The sequence below is a fragment of the Aplidium turbinatum genome, chromosome 3 (genome assembly GCF_918807975.1).
Source record: "Aplidium turbinatum chromosome 3, kaAplTurb1.1, whole genome shotgun sequence".
In the NCBI taxonomy this organism is placed as follows: Eukaryota; Metazoa; Chordata; class Ascidiacea; order Aplousobranchia; family Polyclinidae; genus Aplidium; species Aplidium turbinatum.
Genome location: NC_137474.1, coordinates 37,469,662 through 37,494,154, shown reverse-complemented (window position 1 = coordinate 37,494,154; position 24,493 = coordinate 37,469,662). Strand labels below are relative to the sequence as shown.

The 24,493-nt window shown below is 37.5% G+C and overlaps 2 protein-coding genes across 3 annotated transcripts; both read left to right on the top strand.

The window, feature by feature from the left end:
• The first annotated feature begins 914 nt into the window (after nt 1–914).
• LOC145767232 (uncharacterized) lies at nt 915–3,588 on the top strand. Of its 2 annotated transcripts, XM_082579022.1 has the most exons (4): nt 915–1,337; nt 1,828–1,947; nt 2,269–2,430; nt 2,580–3,588. In XM_082579022.1, exons 1-3 carry the CDS (start codon nt 1,200–1,202, stop codon nt 2,296–2,298), a joined length of 288 nt encoding a protein of 95 aa, XP_082435148.1. In that variant the 5' UTR covers nt 915–1,199; the 3' UTR covers nt 2,299–2,430; nt 2,580–3,588. The 2 variants fall into 2 exon arrangements, with proteins under 2 accessions (XP_082435148.1, XP_082435146.1); XM_082579020.1 differs by lacking the exons at nt 915–1,337; nt 1,828–1,947 and having other exon boundaries at nt 1,964–2,430.
• Nucleotides 3,589–5,023: 1,435 nt separating this feature from the next.
• On the top strand, nt 5,024–24,493 carry LOC145766198 (lysosomal alpha-mannosidase-like). The gene is made up of 24 exons (XM_082577860.1): nt 5,024–5,135; nt 5,283–5,385; nt 6,220–6,393; nt 7,975–8,168; nt 9,177–9,309; nt 9,775–9,920; nt 11,070–11,186; nt 12,323–12,517; nt 13,103–13,178; nt 13,357–13,449; nt 13,981–14,096; nt 14,541–14,669; nt 15,430–15,540; nt 16,232–16,330; nt 18,431–18,572; nt 18,907–18,986; nt 19,284–19,340; nt 19,485–19,582; nt 19,954–20,025; nt 20,645–20,813; nt 21,276–21,497; nt 21,717–21,866; nt 22,785–22,899; nt 23,041–24,493. The coding sequence occupies exons 1-24, from the start codon at nt 5,043–5,045 to the stop codon at nt 23,166–23,168; spliced, it is 3,012 nt and encodes a 1,003-aa protein (XP_082433986.1). The 5' UTR covers nt 5,024–5,042; the 3' UTR covers nt 23,169–24,493.

Genomic DNA, 24,493 nt, shown 5'->3' with positions numbered 1-24,493 from the left:
AGCTCATAGTTTGTCAAACAAGGTTGGCAATTAAATAAAATAAATGATTTGTGAATCTGTGATTCATTTTTGTTGTACAGTATTTTTGCAATTTGTGTTAAAGAGTCACTGAAAAAAAAAGCAATATTTTCTCTTGTATTAAAAATGTGAAGGGAACTTTTTCTGCTTGATTGAGCAATTCTCGTAATGTTTTTCAGATCAAAACATAGACGGATCAAAACAACAAACCAAAGATGATGCTGAGCAAGTCTGTAGGCCTATCTGGCTGAATGGTTGAAGTGTTGGATTAAACTTTCGGCGATAAGACTGGCGCATACAATAACAGTTTTAAAATAGTTGGTCAGATACTGTGCATTTTAGTGTTTGCAATAAATAAAAGCTTTTGGTCGAGAGTCTACTTTAAAGTGCTACTGCACGATGACTTTGACCGCACTTTATCTGAAAGAGCATGTTTCAATCTATAAATACCAACCTCGCCCTTACTTTTTAAGGCTATAATTATCTCAATAAAAATTATCAAAACTATGGTTTTCCACGCGCTTGTATTTTTGGCCACGTTCCGCCTGCATTGCGCAACACGCAGATTATGACGTCAGTTGGAGTCAGTCAGATCGAAGCGACAACTGGTTTTACAAGTCTTTTACTAGTTTTAGTTTAGCTAGTTGTGTTTGTCCTAGACCTAGAGGAAGGAAGTTTTTTTTCGCTGCTTCGATCTTGTTGCACGTGCTTTTTATGTGAAGACAGGTAGTATAGGCTCTTTTTGAAAAAAATAAGCCAGGTGTGTTGACTTATCCATTAAAATTGTTGGTGAAGGGACAGACCAAAGCTGTCATAGGCCATGCAAGGTAAAGTACGGTACATCTTAACCAATGTTATGTGACATTCTTGTAAGCTTCAAGTCTTTAGTTCAAATATATAAAACTTTTAAAACAAAACATTTCTCTTGCAACTTCGTTTCTTAGATTATTGTAGTTCTGAGCCAAACATTTAAAATGGTGAAAATTTGCTCTATCTATCACACAAAATTTGTTTCTGGTGCAAAGGTGACATTTTTTGCCTTTCTTAACGATTAACATTTGCGAATTAACTGGTGCAAGTTTGCTCATCAAGTCCGCAAATGGAATGGACCCTTCCCTACCAGTGTTATCTGCTCAAATCACTTTCTTGAGCAGGATTTTGAAAATTATTTTGAAGTTAATATGGGATTTTGCAAACGTTACATTCTGAAGAAATCTGCTGTTCCCGCCATAAAATGTACTTCTGCTACCGGTACGTCTGATGCTACTGCATCTAAGCTGGATAGAGATCATCGAATGCAAAAGCGGACAATAGTGAAGGTTTGTAGTTACACAATAGAAGCTATAAAAATAGGCTGCATATCCTATGTAATGTTTTTAGGCCTACTTGTTTTAAATTTTATGAACATACAATGTGCCATCTGCTCAAAACGATTAAGTAGTTATGTAATACCGGTACCACTGTTATTATATAGTCTAATTACAACAGATCACAACCTTGCAAAACAGCAAGGTTGCAAAACTTACTGTGTTGCTTACGGTCGGTACTTACTTTGACATAACACCTTTTATCTCTCAATTGGGATTAACAACTTTTGGCTCAGAATATGTGGCTTAGCAATTTTTTATACAAATTTGATGTCCAGATTGTTTTCTTTCCTAACTTTTACAGAATGTAGCTAGTGGGATTCATAATCTGATCATAATTCAATGTTGCCCAAACTACAATTGTGCTACCCAGGTCTTCATATGTGTTCAGGAGGTGCGTGAGACATACAGTAATCTGATATTAATTGTCAATTTTTTGTAGGCCATGAATGATGAAATGGGTGCGGGTTCGACCAAGAAAAGTAAAACCACTGCATCTCAACAAGCTGTGCCGTCTGCTGCTGAAAATTCCATTGACGTTGCTATGCATGATGAGATGACAGTATGTAGCCTTGCATTGTTGTATTGATGAACCAACATAATTAATATAGGCTACAGGTTCAATCTAATGTGCTGCTTGTATTCAGTTACGGGTGATGTCCTCCTCTTTTATCTCTGGTGGTGGCCGAGGGGTTTATCGTTCTATCATATTTCATTCTTTTTTTGTAAATTACCCAGTAGTCAAAATCACCGCATAATGCTGTTGCATTAATCTCTTATGTACAATTCAAGTGCATCTAATACTGGCATGGTACCAATTTCAAAACGTTATAATCTTCAATGGTTGTTAATAAAGCAAAGTGTACTTTACAATACATATTAGGTATTGGAGGTTGCGGAATGCGGATGTTGACAAACAAATGGTTAGCTGCGAGTTTTCAAGTGAGTCATTCGGATGTTTCCACCCGGTGTGAAACAGCATCTTTCCAATCCAAGGCTTGTCAGGTTTCATTAAAACAGAAGCAGACTACAAAGCGATCTGTTGGTGAGTCACCTATCAATAAGTGCTTATCTGCTATCTTTTTTTTAAAATTTGATTGATTCTGCAGTCAATGTTAAAATGTTTCTTTTTGCTTATTTACAACTACTCATAACAGTCTATTGTGCCACTACTACAGCATTAGTTCTCAACAGGTACCCAAACGTGGTTTGGACGAAATACCGTGGGCACGAACACTGAAACAATGTTGCTTTCCGGTCTGGTTAAGCCAGTTGCATCTTCTACCCCACTTAAAAATAGAGATGCATCTGCTCATTCTTCATTTTTCTATCTGTCGTCTGAATATGAACTATCCGAGAAGTCGTGGGACACAACAATTGAAGGGCAGCAATATTTGAAATAAAATAGTCAAAAAGATTGGTGGAGTATTGTAGAGTTACCTTAGTAGTGTAACAATTGCATGTTATAACCGGCATATCTAGTATGCTCTTAAAACATATCCATTTGCATATGGGTGGAACCAGTATATGAAGTATATTCCTTCATTGCCTTGTAGGCTATTAGGTTTACATTTCTATTGACATCTCTTTTTCTTATGAGTGCGTTCACTTGAGCTTGTTTACTGTTCATTGTTCAACAGCCTTTGAAGAGCTGGTTGCGTAATTGTTCCATTCATTATTAAACGACTTGCTGTTACATTTCCCAAGTATTCAGGCAATTCAGGCTGGTCGCCTATAGGCAGATGCTGGAGTGGCTGTTGGATGGAGAAGTTCTGGGCAAGTCCAACAGAGTCGTGCTGCCATCCTGCATTGTGTCATTTATCCGCAGAAAGTATCCCAGTGACGATGGAGACTATGCTGGGTTCCAAAGACCAGTGTTAACATTTTAGTCTTGATTTAACCTGGTTTATTGCAGCCGTTTCGTTTATTTTTATTTTTCGATTTGGTGTTTTTTGGTTTGGTTTGTTTTCGATTTGTGTGTCGTAATGTGATTTGTCATCAGTATTGTATGTTGGTTTATCCTTTTACTTTATTTCTGCTTCAATTTGGCTTATTCTAGTCTTTTTTTAGCTTCATCTAGATTATTTTTATAGAACGGAGATGTCAACACCGCCGAAGACAGTCCCAATGAATGCTAAAGCGTTATCGCATGATAGTCGACTGTACTATGTCCTGCAATACCGTACAATACAACATAATAATAATGTTATGGTTTTATTTATTGTCGCTCTACAACAGCTAAGGTCTTTTAGCGACAGGGCTCATTTTTAATTTGTATCAGGTTTACGATGTTATCACATTATTACCCGACTCATTCTCACTGCGCTATGCAGGATAGAACACTATCAGTACCGTTTTTAAAGTCTTCGGTTTGACCCGACCTGGAATCGATCTCAGATCTACCAGCACCAGAGCCGAAGGCAAAACCACTCGGCCACTGAGCTGGTGTACAATACAACATATTTTCGATATAACCAAGTTTGGCTGTTGTAATCTACGAAACTAGCCTTCGGCGATGGGCTTCGCAAACCACTCCTGGCACACAAGCATGAACAACTAAATTTGTATAATGCTGGCTGAAAGATGCGTCTTCACTATGGATGCCTTATAAATTTGCGCATTCAGTAGCAACCAAGCCTATCTCGGCTAGTTTGGTCTCGACTCCAACTGACGTCATATCGCTAGGTGGCGTTGACGAGTTTGCTACTTCCAGGTAGCGTGAGAGAGAAGCGCTAGAGAGCGTGAGAAAAGGGTCGGTTTCTCGACTGTGGGCCTCAATTGTAAGGAAGTGAGTTATTCAACAGGTTCCAAATGTCTTGGCAATGGATTCTAGCCTATGTTAATTCAATCGTGCAGTTGCACTTTAAAAATCAAAAACTGATTCTAAAGGCTTGTTTGTTGACAAAGAAGTGTGGACATTACAGAAATAGGAGCTGGTATACAAGTCCCCCCCTCCTTGGCAACTCATGACAAAGAGGAATTGACCAAACCATGTGGATTGAAGTGTGTGAACAGCAAAGCAAAGGTAAAGTAGTTTCACCCTATATGTTTGGTTGAGTCCTGTCTTTGTCATGAGTTACCAAAGGGGGGGAGGACTCGTATACCAGCTCCCAGAAATATATATGCAGGAATCTTATTTCCTAGTTGGTTTCTGTAAAAACCACTGCAGTAAAACAACAATTCACTTTAATTTATTGTAAACGTTTACTTTGTTCACTGTTTTTCTTGCATCAATTTTACCAACTTGAAAGTATTGTTATGATGCTGATGAACTTGATTACGGTAGTGAATAATTCTTGATTATTTCTGAAAGGAAAGTTTTATGGCAACTAAATTTCTTTGTAGCAATAGTTGATGTAAAGTTTTAGCACATTAGAATTCTTCAAAAAGGGTGTCAGATGTTATAGGTAAATTCTACTACGGTACCGGTACCCCGGCAAAAGTTATACGGTACCGTACTGTAGTGACTGTAGTCGATAATAATGTACACAGTTTTATTATTGATATGTAGCAAGCTTACTGGTATGAAGGCCATAGATAGGATAGACATTAATCATCAGGATTTTTTTTGTTTGACTTAAAAATCAAGATATAGGCCTGTTTAATTTGTTTTTTTTTGTAATGCTTTTAGAGTCTTCTGTCAATAGTTTATTAGTAATGCTAAAAATGTTGGTTAAACAAATATTAATATTGCTGGTATCACTTGTGGCATACACATTAGCAAAGGAAGATTCAACTTGTGGATACCAGGTAGTGTTCTCACAGGCTAGTTTTCTTGAACTATCCAGCTTTTGTAAAGTCAAATTTGGTGTTAACCTACTCTATAACATCTTGCAAAAATGACATAAAATTGTGTTCTAACTATGGAAATTAAACTTAAATGTTTTAATATTTCAGACATGCAATTTGGGAAAAGAAGGCCACTTGAATGTTCATCTCGTTCCTCATACCCATGATGATGTGGGCTGGCTTAAAACTGTCGACCAGTATTATTATGGAGGTTTATATTAGTAAAACATTTATATATGCTATTGCCTTTTTAATATAATAATTTTGCTCTGGGATTTTCAACTTTTGCACTCTTGTTTACCCATTGCAGAATATTTGAAGATAAATTTATCCTACCAACTATTTTTGAAACAGATCTTGGACATTAAATGTGCAGTTTATCTTTCCTTTTTGTTAAGTTTTTTTGTGGTTGAAAACTCCTGATTTAAGGTTTATCATGGTAGGCTACACACTTTGTTGAGGACATAACTTGACTGTAAAATTATTGTTTTCCAGTGTTGCCAATAATATAGCATTTTAGCTGTTTCAACAGCAGCATTATATAGCTACTTAGTTTTAAATATTTTTTTCTACTACATGCTGGCTTATTTTGCTAGACTCTTATGTTTTATATTTTATTTGTAAATGATAATTCGTTGTTAATTTAAAGATGTGTTATCTATTACGTAATTTCAATAAGTAACAGTAAATGACTTAACAATTATGGATTATGAGTGAAAGCTATCTATATACATAGCATGCTATTATTCTGCACTCATATAATGAGATATTTAGCATAACTGATTAAATTTATCACATACCGGTAGGCTAATTTATTTATTTTTAGACTATGCAAAACATTTCTGTTTGAAACGCAATGCAACATCAAAGCACACTGCAACAAATTATTGCCTATGTCTATTACAATCTAATTTGTGTTTCAAGTGTAACAACATTGGTAACAGGCAGAGTAGTATTCCAAAGAGGTAGAGTTATGAGTGCTGCTATGTACTTTTATGCTACAATACATCTAACTTTGTGAATCTCAATGTCTATTTGTTTTCAGCAAATCAAACAATTGTACAAGCCGGTGTGCAATATATTCTTGACACTGTAATTCCTTTCTTGATTTCTGATGAAACAAAGCGATTTATTTATGTTGAAATGGCATTTTTCTCTCGTTGGTGGAATGAACAAAATACTGCAATGCAATCACAAGTGAAACTATTGGTTGAACAAGGTCATTCTCTACAATTTACATGCTTTATTGAGATAATTTATTTGTTGGCTATGTCTGCAAGTGACCTGTAATTTGTTTCTGCAGTTTTGAATGTGATGTCTATGAAAAGAAATCTGTGTCTTTGACAAAGTCATCTACATGTTGGATTTTTACATTGTCCTGAAGAAGGCAAATTGGTTTTCAATTGTTTAGCAGCATGGCTGGTTTTATGTAATTTTTTGTTCAATGTGTGATTCCGCTCAATCATGTAAAACTAGATTGTAGACTTATAGACCTGGCAACACCTTTTAGTTTACAACAAAAACAATTTGTTCTCCTGCCTCTAAACATTACAATACACGGTGTGATTTTGAAATACCGTATCAATGAAGCAGTGTAGAAGACCACTTTCTCTGCATATTATCAACTAAGATTTAGTTTTTTGTGCCAGATTTTCATTCTATTGGTTGGTTTTGGTGCAAATTCTTCTGAAAATTCTGTTTCTAATCATACGTTATTAAACCCAATCTTTAGTAAAGATTTCAAACCCAAAAAGTGGTTGCTGTAATTAGTTACAATTTTTTTTTTCTTAACAGCACAACACATAACATTCAAGCCAAATTTATTGCATATAGAATCTTATAAAATAAACATTTGTCTAAGCTTTTCTATATTACCGTATGTCTTAATTTGTTTATTTTATTTCTCCTCCCCATCAATTGAATTCTTTAATTTTTGATTATGACAAATTTTGCCAACAAACATACAACTCGGCATGAATTTTAAACGTGATCAACTGCCTGGTTTTGCTTGGTGGTTTTAATTTGCGCAATCAAAGCGTACCCCGAGGTACAGAGAGCTGCAGTGCAGTACATACTGGATACTGTCATCCAACAGTTATTAGAAAACGAGAACCATCGCTTCATTTACGTTGAAATTGCATTTTTTAAACGTTGGTGGGATGAACAGACAGATGCCCTCAAACAACAAGTAACCAATTTGGTCAACAGTGGTAAGACCCCTCGTTTTGAATTGTTATGCTATATTAGTCGCCTATTCGTTGTTTCTAAGCTCTGTTGGATGTAACAAATCTTTTTTTCCTAGCCTTATTTATGTTTAGCAATTGAACTATGCTACCCCAGCTAATATACCAGCTCTTGAATTAAGGTCTGCATGCGTTGAAACAATGTAACAAGAACAACTTTGTGAGCGAGGAAGGGTGCGGATACTGGTCACAGAGTCGAGGGTTTTTGTGGCCTGCTCCTTTCAACAAACCGTTTTCCAGCGAGCAAAGGTCACTCTTTTAACGTATGGGGTCGTTGAATCGATGTAAAAACGACAACTTTTCTAGTTCAATTACTGCTAAAATATGTCCAAGTAGGCCCGCCGTGGTGCAGTTTTTTTCACCCTGCAGGATACCACACCACCCCTTGGGTTTGTGGAAGTGTTACTTCCGCAAAAGTAGATATCACAACAACCCGGAGAGCAAAATCCGTCAGTTTTACATTGATTTAACGTCTGGGGACGTTGAATCAGTGTAAAAATGACGAATTTTGCTTACTGAAAATCCATTAAAAACTGATTTTATCATTGAAATACCAGGCCGACTTGAGTTCATACTCGGAGGATGGTGCATGAACGACGAAGCAGCCACTCATTACAACGCCATTGTCGATCAAATGGCGCTGGGACTGAACTTTTTGAATGAAACTTTTGGCCCATGCGCTCGCCCCAGGGTCGCATGGCAAATTGACCCTTTCGGCCATTCCAGGGAACAGGCTTCGTTATTCGCCCAAGTAGGTCACTTTTTTTTCTTTTAATATTGTCTCATGGAATTCAAAATGGTTAACTACTTGTAACCATGATGATGTTCGCCCTTCGCTTCCTAAAATGGTCAACGAGTCTGAACAGGCTTTAATACGTGGCATGTGTACGAAGATGACTGATGAGACGTATCTTTGCGGGAGGCTATAGCTTTTGCTGCAGGATGGACACGTAATGGATGGCTACAATTCTTATTCAAGGCTCGGGCCATGGTAGAAATGTAGCGCTGTAACCATGGTAGAAATTGATCGTTATTGCTAAGTTTCTTTGGCGGTAACACAAACGTTTGCTGGATGAGTTCCGAGAAAGGAAACCAAAGTTTGTTAGTTTTAATTGCAAAATATTGCTTAGAGAAATCAATTTAATCCAACTAGTTTATTTATAAATTGGAAACATTCGTTACATCGAAGACAGCATGCTACATACCAGCCAGCGTGATGTGCAGTGCTGTTTTAACTTCAACCTAAATTCCATTTCTGCAATTTTTGAATATCAATAACAACTTGTTACACAACAAAACTCTTCATCTCTGATTTTATCATCGTGATGAAATTATACGCCATGCCACCTGAACTACTTTCAGAATTTACTGTGGGAATGGGATAAGAAAGAAAATGTTGGTAAAGCGCCATTTTCTCTTCCGGACTTCAAATGTGAGCTGTAACTTCGCTTCTTGTATTCGTCGTGTATCGAAAGGAAAGGGCACACTACATCTCTTATTGTTGCAATAATAATAATCACATGTCATTTCAGTCTGGTATTTTTAGAAAAATTGTCACTGTTGCAACGGACATAAGATCAGAAAATACCATTTGAAACCAACATGTAATCAGTATTTAGAAAAGAGCGTTCTTCCTGGCAGTCAGCACCAGGCTGAGTACTCACTAGAACCTGGCTGCTGAAAAACGACATAATCACTACATAACATCAGAGAAGAGGGAGCCTACTTCTGGACTAACGAACGCTTTGTTTGCTCTCAGATGGGTTTTGATGGGCTCTTTTTTGGCCGATTGGACTTTGAAGATAAAATTGCTCGTGAGAAGCAGCATAGGATGGAGGAGATTTGGAGAGGAAGCGCAAACTTGGCTCCTCCAGCAGCAGATCTCTTTACAGGTTAGAGACTCCTCTCAAGGATGGTCACTTTGTAATGCTCTCGCTAAATATAAGTTGTTAATTTGAATTTCTTGAAAAAGATAAACGACGCAACCAGCAAAATTAGTCCTTTTAGGCCCACGCCTGCCCACATTAAATTAGTATGAAAGAACCAGTTTTGCGATCTTAGCGTAGTGGTAAATATTCAGTTTGTCCGTAGATCCCTAGGAACAAGCAACGGCCCCCGTTTACTGTCTGCATTTTACAGGTTTTTTGTTACTTTTTCTATGCAAATGCAATAAATAATTTTGATAAAGAAAATTTGTGTTTTTCACATTCCTATTCATCCCAATATGCGTTGCTGTCAGCGGTTTAAAAGGCAGACAGATTCAACGCAGCCGTGTAAAAAGGAGTTAGTGCAAGTTTTTTCTAGCAACATATTGTGTAATTTCTGAACTGTGAAACCAACTTTTCCTGCTTTGCCAGGTGTGAATGAAAACGGCTACGGGCCGCCAAAAGGCTTCTGCTTCAGCACGTACTGCAGTGACCAGCCAATCATGGATGACCCCAAGCTGGAAGATTACAATGTTGATGACAAGGTCAATTTCTTTGTTGACGCCGCGCACGCCCAGGTACATGCCGACCGTGTGATGACGTGACTGTTAAATTTCAAGAGTCTCTAGACAGCAAAATCCGTTTTTTTACATTGATTCAACGTCTGCAGACAAAGAATGGGTAGCTACTCTCTGCTGTCTGGGTAGCTGTGTCAACTAAATTATTCTTTTAATTTCTGGCAAAGTTGCTATGGACTATGCAATATGCATGGACGACCAAAGACCGGCTAGCATACTTTCGGTTCGGAAAACATCGCCAATCTGGTGTGGTAAAAGCATAAACCCTCGGCACCAAAGGTTCAAGCGACATTTGAGAACCAATCACCGTAGATTCCTGCCGATTGCATTGAATCAGTTTGCAGCGCGACAGCTTGCATGAATATCACGTGACCTTATCACATGCTGTTCATTGCTCGACAAACAATATGTTATATTTGCCAATATTGCTATAATCATAACACAATTGCCACACATCAGTCATACGTCGAATCACATCATTTGGACAAGTGTCATTGCTTGCGCTAAAGCCACACACGAACTGGCAATAGTTAACCAAACCCCGCAATTCTGTGATTGTCAAATGGAGCGCACCGCGTCAGATATTTTGATTAACGCTTTTGCAAGTTGATATCAAATTTATCGAATCATTGCTATTGTTGGATTATTTTGGTATTAACTTGATGTAAATAAACCTTTTTACTCGCAATACGTGAACAAGAAAATTGAACGAGGCTGTTCACCAGGCATTTCATTAAATAATATGAGGCGTTCTACTGGTGCAAATTAAGCTAAACTATCACAAGATGTATACAATGATAATATGTTTTTATTCCGACGTTTCGTCAATCAGACACAGCTGACTTCTTCAGGGGGCTAGACCAGGTAGTGACTACCTTTCTAGCATGGCAAAACACAGGACCATGTTGCTGAAATCAACTAGAGATGCAAAACGAAAATTCAACTTCTAGACAAAAAATTATCGCGCGCAAAGTTTGAAACGGTTTTTGCATCCCGAAAGTCCACTACCTTGATGAAACACTTTTATGGGTTATTCGTTGTAAGTGGCCGATTTTTAATCGTCATTATTATCACAACCCTATTATGTCAGACATTACATAATCGTTCTACTTTTAACGTCACTAATTAGTTGGTACGTTGTTTGTCAAGGCCAAGCACTTCAAAACCAACCACATCATGATGACCATGGGCTCCGATTTTCAATACGAGAACGCGGTGATGTGGTATAAGAACCTGGACAAGCTGATTAAATACGTCAATGCCGCGGTAAGAGATTGGTTGCTGACGTTGCCAGACAACAAAATCCATCATTTCTACATTGATGCAACGTCTGCAGACATTGAATCAATAAAAAATGACAGATTTTGCTGGCTGGGTTGGATGTGTTTATAAGAACTATTTACTTTTTATAGCAGTAGTTGCAGAATTCATCCAATGACTTGGAAAGTAACAGCAGCAATAGTGGTACGGAAGCAATGTGTAATTGTGTATGCTTCTGCAATTCTGCTTTAAATTTCTTGTCAATATGATTAAAAATACAACAGTTATTGAAAAGTAGGTTATACATACTTGTTGTGTATGTGACAAGTCTGTTAAAAACCATGCAACAAGCTTTGTTTTAACTCCCCAGATGTTGGTTATTTCCACATAATTCCCATACAACGTTTTGTGGCCATGTGGGGTAGTTAGATGAACGTAGGAGTAAAGTCTCTAAAACAGACCATGAGACCAGCTTGTTTTTCGTTCAGTAGATGGTTAGCATGTTGCTTGGAAATATACGTCGGCTATTGTACAATGTACATAGACATGGGTTGCTTTTTTCCCATTTATCAAGATTCGACCTTTTTACATAGCTTCAACATTTGTTGACGTTGAATCTATATGAAAAGAACGTATTTTGTGATATGGGTGTTTGCTTCATTTTGTTTTCCAGGATACCTTCCACCTACTACGAATGTGGTAGCAATTCGAACTAAATATTACAACATTTGTGGTGCAGTCATTATGTGTTATTACTGACGATGCTTCCTGTCGTTTGTGATGGAGCGCTTGTAAAATCTATAAAGATTAGAAAACACCGAATTCATTTTTTTAATTAAGCGCTCAAGCCCGTTTCAGCGTTACAATATTACGAACGTTTCTAAAAAGCAAATCGTCATAAAAAATTCAAAGAAAATGAAGGGGTGTACCAGCAAACATCTATAGGATTGGCCCATGGTACAGGAGAAGGATCCACAAAAAGTCTTGATTCTACAGGTTTTAATTTAGGTGTAGAATCCAACTTTCATTGAAATAGCTGTTATATTGCACCCTGTAACTGGTACTGTAATGACGAAAACATTGAATCAATTAATGCTTTGTTTTCGGTTTCAAATTAAACCTGATTTCACGAATATTCCCAGAACAAAAACGTGACAGTGTTCTACTCCACACCGTCTTGTTATCTGTACGCACTGAACCAAGCAAACACCGACTGGACAGTGAAAACGGACGATTTCTTTCCATATGCTGAACGACCTCATAGCTTCTGGACAGGCTACTTCACCAGCAGACCGGGGTTAAAAGGATATGTGAGAAATACGAATAACATTTTGCAGGTTGGCATGTTAGAAAGCTTTATAGGCTAATGGTTGCTGTTGTTCAAAATTGTTTTACAGTCTCAAAAACCATTCGCTTTTTGAAACTAAAATAATTTGTTGACCTGTTACTGCTAGGGTCGTTAAATGAACTAATCTCAGTCGGTCATTATAGCCATATGCTCATTAACTCGGTGAAAGATCGCAACTGACTTCCCAGTGGACAAAGTCCATTTCTTTACGTTATACAAACGTTATAACTTTGTTTACCGGACAGCTGGTATGGGAGACTGTACTCCTTCAACACTACATCATTAATGCCAATAGTCAAACGTGTACCATATGCAGAAGCATGTCAGCAGGCTACTGTAAAATGAATAACACCATAAGACAGCTGTCGTGTTAATACTCTATTTCTTGCATTTATACCCAGTCAGCAAATCAACCCAACAAGAGCTGATTTCTGACTGGTTATGGATATTAGCAATAATTTTGCAACAATGTAAATTTTTGACTATTTTGCACTTGCCATGGTTTCAAAACCTTTTCTCGAATTATTTTTGCTTCAACTTTCTTGTAAAAGTTTCACCGATTGCTTTTGTCCAGGTATGCAACCAATTGGAAGCATTATCCCAGTTTGGCAACCGAGCAACTAAGCTCTCTGCATCTCCACAAACCTTGCGTAAGTTATGCGATCAACACTTGTGAAATTTTCATTGTCATGAGACTGTCGAGCATAAATTTTGAAAACATAAAAACAGGGTAAAGAGTTGAGACTCTCAATTCAGGTTAATTGAAACGTTCAAAGTCCACTTTTACGTCATCATTTCCCTGACTAGCCATTGGTTTATCTTTTGTAGGCGAGGCAATGGGCGTGGCTCAACATCATGACGCCGTGTCGGGCACCAGCAAGCAGCATGTAGCCAACGACTACGCCAAAAGACTTTACATCGGTAAGTGCTGCACTTTTTTTTCGGTCAAATAAACGCTGGGAATAAATTATTTTCCACATACCAGCTATTTTCGAACTTGCGAGGGTTTTCAAGTTAAAGTACTGGACAATAAGTTTTAAGTTAGTGCAATTTTTTTTGTGTTGCAGCACGATTTTATTTGCAACATATTAATTTAGTTTCGGGAGAGAGTTTGCTTTCTTGTATCAAAGACAGGCAAGACACAACGACACAACAGGACTGAGCAATATAACAACATATTTTACATATTTACAAATAGTTTTAACAGTCGAACGTTTTCGGCTTAACTTTAAGTCCTCATCAGGAATCTGAAAATATTTATAAAAATGCAATCAATTTCACCTTCTTGAAGGTAGCCTAACTAGCTACCTGACTGTAAGCATCAAGAAATACGCAGCGATTAAAAGCAATAGTGTCGAAAACAAACAGACTTATTAATTTGTGTCCGCTTGTCGAACGTTAAGTAGCTTGCTTTTGTAATCAATGCTCAGTAAAAAAAAGTATGTTTTTTAGGACGGCAGGAATGTCAATCTCTCGTCAGTGAAGTGATCACTGGATCTGCAAATCAATTTTACTTCTGCGACTATTTGAATATTTCTCTTTGTAACTATACACAACAAATGGGCCAGGTAACTGAATCACAAACGCAGCACGCAAACGCAGGCGTGATGTAACACATTGCTTTTTATGCGCCATGCACTCGTAACACCGATTTTTTGAGATACATTGTCGATGTGGCTGAAACTTTTCATCTTTTAATAACGATTCTTGGCAATCTGAAATACATGAAACTTATGGTTTGGTAACTATGTAGACCAAACGTTTATTACTGCAATTTCCTATTTCATTTTATTCAAGTTGATTAAGCTTTCCAGCCCAGTTACTTCTGGGATCGAATTTCCTCGAAAATCCTTGAATATTTCGAAATTATTTTACTTTGGAAGAGAAGTAGTTTTGCAATATCAGTTTCCATTGTATTTAGAAATCCTGCGTTAACATCGCTGCTTATCTCTCTGTCGTTGAATTGTAGTATTATTTGCATCATCGCAACAACACTTTATGTTGCTTTACAGTTTTCTGTGTACGTGTACAATCCATTAGCCCGTCCAGTGTCAAAGTTCTTTCGTTTTCCAGTTGATTGTCCATCGAGTGATACCTCCTTCACCATGGTAGATTCCAAATCCAATCCTGTGGCTGTTGAGGTGAGCCGAACCTGTCGACCAAGATAGTCCTTGACGAACAGACGAGATTCTAGATCCCACAACGTCAAACTAACGTCTAAATAGCAGTTTAGCATCAGAAAATATTTTGTTTTCTGCGCCACTCTCGCCTGAAGCCAGGTTACCTATAATGGTTACGGTGTAAAAGAACAATATCTCTGATCGACCAAACGTTTTTAAATGTTAGTTTGACAGCAGAGCAGCTTGCAGCTGCTTATTCAAAGGTCAAATGAGTTTGCAGTGACCAAAGATACTTCCATTACGTAATAGTTTAAACTGATCTGTTGTTAAGTTTCTGAAATTGCAGATGCTTTTAACAAACTTATCGTGGTCCTTGAGTTGACAGGTCACTTTTTGTTTGTTTTGTTCGTATGAGTTCTTGTTTGTAATGGAATTCCTGTTCTGCAAACAAAATTGATTCGCGCGGGGTGGAGGCGAAAATACACAACTTACGTTGTAAAATGATCCTCTCACTAAATCGCCATGTTCCACTTTCTGTGATTGACACATTGAAAAATCAAAGTCTTTTATCTCTTCCCCGAAGCACACAAGCTGAACTCCAACTTTGCATAAGTTTGGACTGTTTCATGTGTAATACTGGGTGTTTTCTAGCATTACGTATCTAATGTGGAATGGGTGACTTTCAAGGGCTAGATGGGTAGCCGAAAACGTTTGCTTTTTTGGTTTATTTCATCATGTTAAATGACGTGTTGTTGCTAAAAAGAATTTTTCTTTTCTCCAGCTTGTTCCTGTCAGCTACGCAACCAAAGCCGCCCGACGTGACCGAGGAAACGCCCAGTGTGAGATTCTCTTCCTGGCAGACTTACCATCGTTGGGATACGAAGAGTTCAAGGTAATTCGATTTAGAATTAGAGTCACCCAACCATCAAAAGTTGCTGTTTGACATTGTTTTCATTTTACAAGCCTAACCTCACAATGATAAACTTTTGGTTGCTGGAAACTCAGAATCAGAACCAAGCGTCAGAATCCATTCAAAGATTAATTATTTTTGGGTTTTTTTTCAAAGGAAGAAAGCCATGTTGTACGAAACAAGCTTCCGATATGATCCACTATGTTACGATAGATTGCAATTGGGTAGCGTTTCGATTTGTACTTGCACTTCATCAAGAATCTGTTTATATACGATAAAAATTTCAATAGCAAAGTGTTCAACCAGTATCTAAGGTTATCATCATCGTCTTATGCTGTTTTCGACGATGCAACTGCAGCTGTTTCGAATTTTCATCCTTCTTTAAAAGATTACTTTTTTTATTCAAAGTCGTTTTTTTTACTTGCTGGTTGATTGATTGAATCTTTATCCTCGGACTGGGAAAGCTTCTTGCAGAGCTTTCCCAGTCCGAGAATTTACAACGTGTGAAGCAGCTGTTAAATTTTATGAGTTTTAGCACTTTTAACCTCAGCTTTATGCTTTTTCTGATTCTTTCTGTCGACTACTTACTCAGCTAGTAAAAATATTTCAATGTCTCACAGTATTAAAAATATGCAAAAACTTTTTCCATTACTTTTTCTTTGCTTTTCTCCAGGTTACGCAATTAACCGAGAAAGACAAAAAGAGAAAGAAGCTCAACCGAAGATTTGTGAAGGAGATAAACGCAGCTGAAGATGTTGAGATCAGCAATGAAGTAAGAGAAAGCCTTCCTATAGTTGCCACTTTTTAACTACCCAGACAACAAATCAGTCGCTTTTTACATTTTATACTCACTCACATCCATATTACGTCTATAGACGTTGAATCAATGTAAAAAAACGCCTGATTTGTCTGGGTAGTGTTGCTCTTTGAGCAACTGGTACCTCCCACTTAATTCCATGAACGCTTTCACATACTCTCACATGTTTTTATCTTTGTCCGTGTCGTGCCATGTGTATGACCGCATTTGTAACTCTTTTTTACTTGGACAATGGACAATTGGACATGCCAGTGAGATAATCAAGCGAAAGTTTGAACCTGAACTCTGGTTTTAAATGAAATAATAATTAATAATCAACCAAGAAAGACGAATCATTCAACCATTCTTTCGGGTAACAATATTTGAAATCTTTTTAAGGTGGCTGCTCTACTGAACCGTTGGACTTTAAATACAATCGGACTTATGTATAATCCTGTTGCTCCCATACTACTATTACTACGACCCTAAAAACTGACTGGTACATTTTAATTAGGCTAAGATTCCAAGTTCAAAATACTACTTGGAGTGAAAATGATTTGCGGGCCGCACAAAAATCTCAGGCGGGCTGCAGGTTGGACATTCCTGCACTAAGCAGTTTAGGTGAACTGTGGTTAGCCTACTTGCAACAGGAGTTATACTGTACAGACAGTGGCGTAGCGTAACCATGGCGTGACTTATTTAATTGTGGGGCACTCCAGAAGCAGAAATATTTAACTTGACATGAAAATTTAGCCTCGGGCGATTTTTGTTTTGTAGCCTAACATTCAAAATTTTACTTATTACCGTAAACTCGAGTGTAGTTCGAGATTTTCGCAAGTGGTTTTCACCTCAAAAAACAGGTTCGACTTATACACGGGACAAGCTGTTCCCAGCTCTGCAGCCTTCAAAATTAACGCATTTTTGTTGCGGCAAAATTATTGTCGACCTAGATTACTGAGTGTGAAACAGCGTCGGCTGAAGTAAAAGTTTTGAATACGTTTATTTGCCGTGATTCAAACTTCAGTTTCAAATTTAATGATTTCTTGTCAATTTTAAACTGTATACACTTGTTGAGCAATCCGCATTGCGCAAAGCTCATGAGACAAAAGAGCTGATTTAAGCAATCGATTTTTTTATTTTTTTGCGTGTATAATCGTTCTTATTACGTAACATTCCATGGTCGTTGAAGTCGATTAGCGGCCGCATAAAACAATGATGTCAGGTTGGCTAGGTGATAATAGCGGTAAGAGACATCGTTAATGCAGGCAATATCTGCGACCAAGACCACAATACCTCAGTTCTCAACCACGGTGGCCTTTCATTACTAAAACTAAAACCTACTATTATGACACAACAACAAAGACAATATCATTCATAAATCTTATTTACTGTACAATGTCTTTGTGATTCAGTGTTCAGAATCACAAAGACAGTGTTCAGTGTTCTTTTCACTTACTTCATTTTGTCAGTACGGTGTGATTTTTAATTGTTTTGGTTTGGTTTATGGCAGGTTGCCATGTCCGATGGAATGAGGCTTTGAATTGCAATTTTAGTATAACTGTGACAGTTTATCCAAACTGATTTCAGTTCGGGTCTTTTGAAAAAAAAGAGTTTTTTCTTCAAACAGGAATCTTCTACTGTACATTATTATTATTTTTCATACTGGCTCGAATGTAATAGAGTCCGGATATACAATTTTAAACCTGTGCATGATCGTGTTTGGAAATAATACAGCACAGAAATTTTCATTAATTAAGCACTGTTAATGCGCAATTTAGATCAAAATCAGGTTGGAATTTTTTTTAATTTAGTATTGAAAAAGTAGGGAATTTTTAGAATTTAGTATTGAAAAAGTAGGGAATTTGTTCCCTGATAATTGACGATATCTTTCTGTGTATATTGACGAAGCTCAACATTCTGGCACACCCAGCGACTTTGAGACAACTGCCTGTTTTCACTGTCATATTTACTTTGCCCTGTACAAAATAAAAATATATCCAATTTATGCCGTCGCATGATTCGTATTGATTATGTTGACTTTTCAAAGTATCTTAATACCACAATTTATTTTCGCAGTTTTACAAAGTGCAGTTCGACGGAACGACTGGCTTGCTAAAAAGCATTGAAAATTTGCAAAGTTCTGTGGTGGCCCAAGTCAAACAGCAATTACTTTGGTACAACTCCAGCCTTGGGAACCATGCCAGCTCGCAGCAATCTGGTAACTAAAATAAATGTCCTTTTTCTTATTTCCATCCAACACTTGTAGATTCTAATTTTGTTTGTAAAGTTGTTGAAGCTAAGAGATGCAAAAAGTAATAATTGTTGCAATTACAATGCAAACTTACGTTGGAATGACATCAAAAGGTGTACATTTGAGTCATCGCGTTCAATTTGCATAACCTCAATGAAAACTCTAAATCTGAGTTTCAAAATATATTCGAAATTGCTTATCACAAAATCCCAAAGTTGGCCTTTCCACAAAGCTCTAGCTAAGCTAAGAGCAGTATATACCATTGCCACGAACTTCTAACTAGAGGCCACTCTATCCACAGGTGCATACATATTCCGTCCTAACTCATCAACGCCTTTCACGTGCTCCCAAGGTGGTAACGTGCAAATTACTAAGTTAGAGGTGAGATTAGAAACGGGCTGCTCATTTTTATTCAATTTTATTACTTGCAACATGTAACAGTTAATCAACTTAAACTTATAATTATCAACACTCGCATCCGTATTATTTTTTATCTACGCCTTGTTTCATTTCATGTCTTTTAGGTTTGTAGCCAGAGAGTGAAATCCGTCATGATCACATTGATTCAACGTCTGCAGACGTAAAAGTGACGAATTTTGCTGTCTGGATAGTTACCTTTCAAAGGCCTGTCGTTATGAGTGGGTACAATAACATGTTATTTTGTTGCATTGTCTTCAGGGTAACAGTCCCCTTGTGCAGGAAGTCTATCAAAAGTTCACAGATTGGGCGTGGCAGGTGAAACACTTATTCCATTTATTTTTTTTATGAAGAAAGAAATATCGGTAAAATCGTTTCAACGTGCTTACTTGGGTTGTACGAGCAAGCAATCTTTGATCCGTTCGTAGTTTCTCCGTTTAAACAACGTAATATCTTTTTCAGGTATTCCGACTTTACAAAGGAAGAAGCGAAATTGAGGTTGAATGGACCGTTGGCCCGATACCGATCCAGGACAAATGGGGGAAAGAAATTATCTCGAGGTTAGTGGATGTTCCCCAAACTCATAGTTTCACCTCTAGGAGGGTAAATTATATTCCTAAAGAGATTAATAGAAAATTGATCATAGTGAAGATTCTCACCCAAAAATAGCGGATGGATTGCATTTAGTTTTAGAAAGCCAAAAAGAGGTGACTGAAAGTAAAAGTAGCAAAAGCTTCAACTACTTTACACTCCACTTTCATGTTGTGGATTAAAATGTTGTTCAAGTGAGATTCTTTTATTATTGAAAGTGGAATTCCTAAGTATGAAAATAAATCCACAGATGCAGAATAAATAGTAGGGTTGCCCCCAACAATGCTCAAGTCTGTAATTTCATCTCAGCCTAAGCGTACAATGACCTTGCGATATTTAGATACGACACGGACCTTCCCACTTCAGGTTACGTTTACACGGACGCCAATGGACGAGAAGTTCTGCAACGCAAGTAACTACACATCATCATAACCAGACAGTAAACGTCTGAAAACGTTGAATCATTGTAAAAAAAACGGTTGCTATGCTGTCTGGGTAGCTTCTTATCTTTGTATTTATTTTACTGTTAGTCAAATAGTTACCAACATTTTAGTGACATAACTTTATCTTATCCAAATCCCGTAAGCAACAGATGCACTGAAACTGGTGTTAATCACGTATTTCAAGCGAAATTTTCAAACTCTGAAATGAGACTCAAGCAGAAATCAGTCACAAGGCTGTGAATGCCGCAGTATGGAAACCTTCCGTTTCACTGCTCGGATTCATGAGCTGGGTCTGCAATATTGTAACTTATGGGTTTCATTTTGCTTAAAGTTTCTACATATCGTCACATTACTACGTCAGCGTGTTCGACCTGTATAATGGCACTGATAATTTATCTCACACCAGTTGGGTGCAAAATAGCGTCAATAAAAGTCCCCATCATTTGCGACTTTCAGCCAAATATCGCAGATTAAATTCATACTCCCCGATTAATTTCACAAATATTTTTACTTGTTTCTGTGCAAAATTTGCAATTATGTAACAGACCGACCATATGCGTAGACACTTATACTAGTGTATGTTTAAAGGAGAGACTACAGACCAACATGGACTTTGAACCAATCTGAACCCGTCGCTGGCAACTACTACCCTGTCAACTCTCGCATTTATATCAAAGACACCAAGCGGCAATTTACTGTATTAACTGACCGGTCGCAAGGTGGCGCTAGCATCAAAGATGGATCCGTCGAAATCATGGTTGGTTGATTTGCGATGATTTAATTTCTAGATAGGAGTTTAGGTCTAAAACTCTAAAATACAAGAGTATAAGTAGCATTTTTTGACGCTAGTATTGCATAAGAGCACGTTTTTTTAACAGAAACCTGAGTAGATTTTTAAAAGTATTGAAAGCGTAACTTCCACCATCTTTATCATTGGGGTTATTATACTTTTAACAATCTCTTGCAATAAATTTGTTAATCATTTTCTTGAATAAAAAAAAGTTGACCGAAAGTTTGATGGGTTTTACTGGAATGGGATCATCTGGAATGCCGCAGTAGGGTACAAGATCACACAGAAATAATTCTGCTATTCAATAAACAGTTTGAAGCATACAAAATCATAGGCTACAGAAATAAATCGGTCTATGCAAACAGTTTAGGTCGTTGCAAAGAGCATTTGCTAATGCAACGTTTTGACAAACTGTCCTATACTGTGCAGGTGCATCGACGATTATTAGGTGAGGATGGAAAAGGTGTCGGCGAGCCTTTGAATGAAACCGGACAATATGGTGACGGTTTAATTTCGCGCGGGAAACACTGGTTGCTACTGGATACCATTACCGCGTCAGCAAAACAACACCGATTGCTTGCTGAGGAAATTTACATGGCTCCGGTCATCATGTTCAAAAACATCACTGAAGCTCAGAATAATTTGCAATCTGTACGTTTGTTTGACATAAATTAACGTTTATTTTTGTTATAGTCTTGCATTATTTTGTGCCTAACTGACTGCACGGTGTAGACTGTAGAGATGTGTGAATAGTTAAATCTTTGTTATACGTCCATGTTTGTTTTTAATCTCTTATTAGAATTACGTAATTTGTTGGAGCACATGCATCATTTTATTTGCCATAAGCACATGCATGTTTTTCCTTTCAAGGGATCCATGTTAGTTGCTTCGCTTCCAGAGAATGTGCATCTTCTCACTCTTTCCTCCCACAAAGATGGCGGTATCCTCATCCGCGTGGAACATCAGTTTGAGAAGACGGATGATGCAAAACTATCTTCTCCTGTCACTTTCTCCTTGAAGGTTGGTCAAAATCAAGATAAATTTAAAATATCAATAATTTGGATATATTTCTACTATTTACTGTCTTCTATTCCACGTATTGCGAGGGTTAGATGCCAACGAATGTCCACTCCGTTTGATGGCACTTCTTCATGCCACCCGATCCTGAGGATCGACTGAGACGAGATCTTCCAGCCGTAGATCTTCCCGTATGTCGAGCCAACGCTGATATTCTCTAGAATTGATCCCATGAAGGACTGAATTTTCTTCTGTCGCCCGACTTCCATGTGTTACACGTGTCCGTACCAACGCAGTCTTATCTCTTATCCATTTCATGACATCTTCAAACTGATAGATGTCAGGCCTCAGCTCTGCAGTTTATAAACAAGGAAATATTTTCAGAAGTCACAAAAACCAACGATCTCGCCTACAGATGGACGCACAGGTTCCAATTAATTTTGATACATTTCTTCAAAGTGTTATCGAATTCGCTTTTGGCTAAGTTGTCAGTTCCTATGAAATAAAATCTCTCATCATGTTAGTTTTTTTTATTTAAAGCGATAGCTTAACCAAGTTCTGTTGGCTGTAAGAGCGTCATGCACAATAAGGCAGTGTTTCGAAACCCACATACAGCATGCGGCTGTGTGTCGTTGAAGCACATTATGACATGATTGAAGATAGACATAAAGATTGGCTTTTGCCTTCCTCTCCACTTCTTTCAAATATTTACCCACCGACAAAGAGAGCAAGGGTGAACCGTAATACAATTTTATCTGCATCTAAAAGCACAGTCGTTTTTGACAGAAAACCATTTCATTTTTGTTGACCATCAAAGATCAGTAAAGAGTCGGGCTGCTTTTGCAATGTGGATTTCTACTTGTAAAACTACATTGCTTTCCATCAGTTTTACGTTGTATTTTAACCAAGCAATTTCTCCAGGGTCTTTTTAAGAACTTCGAGCCGTCGTCAGTCGAAGAATTATTGCTTGGAGGGAACGCTAAGAAAGATGACGTCACCAGACTGCAGTGGCAAGCAGCACAACGAACGAAGCGAGGTTGGTAGTCTTGTTTGGTGTCAACTCTCTGATTCTATTCGAATAACGTCTTTACCTGACCTGATTTCTGATGACCAGCTTCAATTTCTGTATTTCGTGCTGCACTTGCCATATTTATGTAGAAATTTATTATTTTTTCAGACGCTTCATTTCGAGTTCAGTCCTTTGAGCGGCCATATGTTGAAGCAAAACGCGTCACTGATCGCGTTAATGACGCGTTTGACATCACTCTTGATCCTATGCAAATCCGTACTTTCTTGCTCAAGTAGTCGCAATACCGTCACAGTGTGTTCCAATCGCATTATACGCGTCGTTTTTGACCTATGTAGCCCATAATTAGCATGATTCAGCTAAATTGAATACGTTTGTGCCGAGTCATTCTTATTTTGGACTTGGCTAAAATCGCTGATCAATGACCGTTTTAGAATCACGTCATTTTCTTCTTTGTTTTCCAACTTCTTTGGTAGAATCGGTTTTGGAACCATCTTTACGAGAAAAATAATGATTTTTTTCATTGATTTTAAATCTGACAGTGTTGTTCAATCTCGGCCAACTAATCAGTGCTTTTTTACATTGATTCCACGTCTGCAGACGTCGAATTAATGTAAAAAGGGGATGATTTACTGACTGGAATAGCGAAATCAACATCTTCGATTTTATCATTTTTAATATCTTGGAAATTCTATAGGTTTCCATGATAGCTTGTATTTAAATTTTAGATTTTGTCAATTTTATTCATTTTTCATCGCAGCGACTGCGAAAATTGTTTTACGCCGTTTTTACAATTTTAAGGTAAGCTTACCTCAACTGACAAGCTAAGTTTTGAAAGCTTAAAACGTCAGTGAATATTGTGCTTTTCTGGTGATTCAAAAATTGCTCCATGTTCCGTTCCTCATACTAAACCAACTGCCAGCCAAAACTAATTGCTCACTTCGTCAGGGGGTGTCAAGCAATCGTGGAAAAAAAGGCAAAAGCCGTAGTTGGCTGCTGTGTTGTGTGAACGGCTTGGTACTGGAGGGTTGCAATAGGACAACCCTGCCGACTGCTTCTTATCACAGTCAACTGCTGATATGCAAACAGTTATGAATTGGTACAAAACATACATTAATAAAAACATGTGACTTTTTGGAGGATTTATAACAACGAAAAAATGTTTTATGTTCAGCTTCTGTGTTTGTTGTCCTGTCTTTGTATTTCAGCTGTTGTTAGTCGATTTTTTTTTCATTTTTGTGATGAATGTTCAAGCTTTTTCGAGCTACTCAAAAGAAATCCGCTTACCGCTGTAAAAAGCAAAGGATGCTTTATTAATCAATATAAATTCTTTGTGTGTTTGAATGATGTTCAAGACGATTCAGCAAAATTCCATTTCCCTTTTTGTCTCTGTTGATTCCTCATATTTTCGTTCCATGTCGTGTTGTTCTGTCTTGTTTTCGTGTTAATGTTCACAGCTGTGTGTCTTCAATTGGTTTTAAATTTGTTTATGAGCAATGTGTTCATTTCGTCATGTCATAATATTGAAATATACATTGCAAACTTAAGTCATGGCTTGTGGCCGTAGGCCTACTTTTGAATGAATTAAAACAGTTTAGTTTTC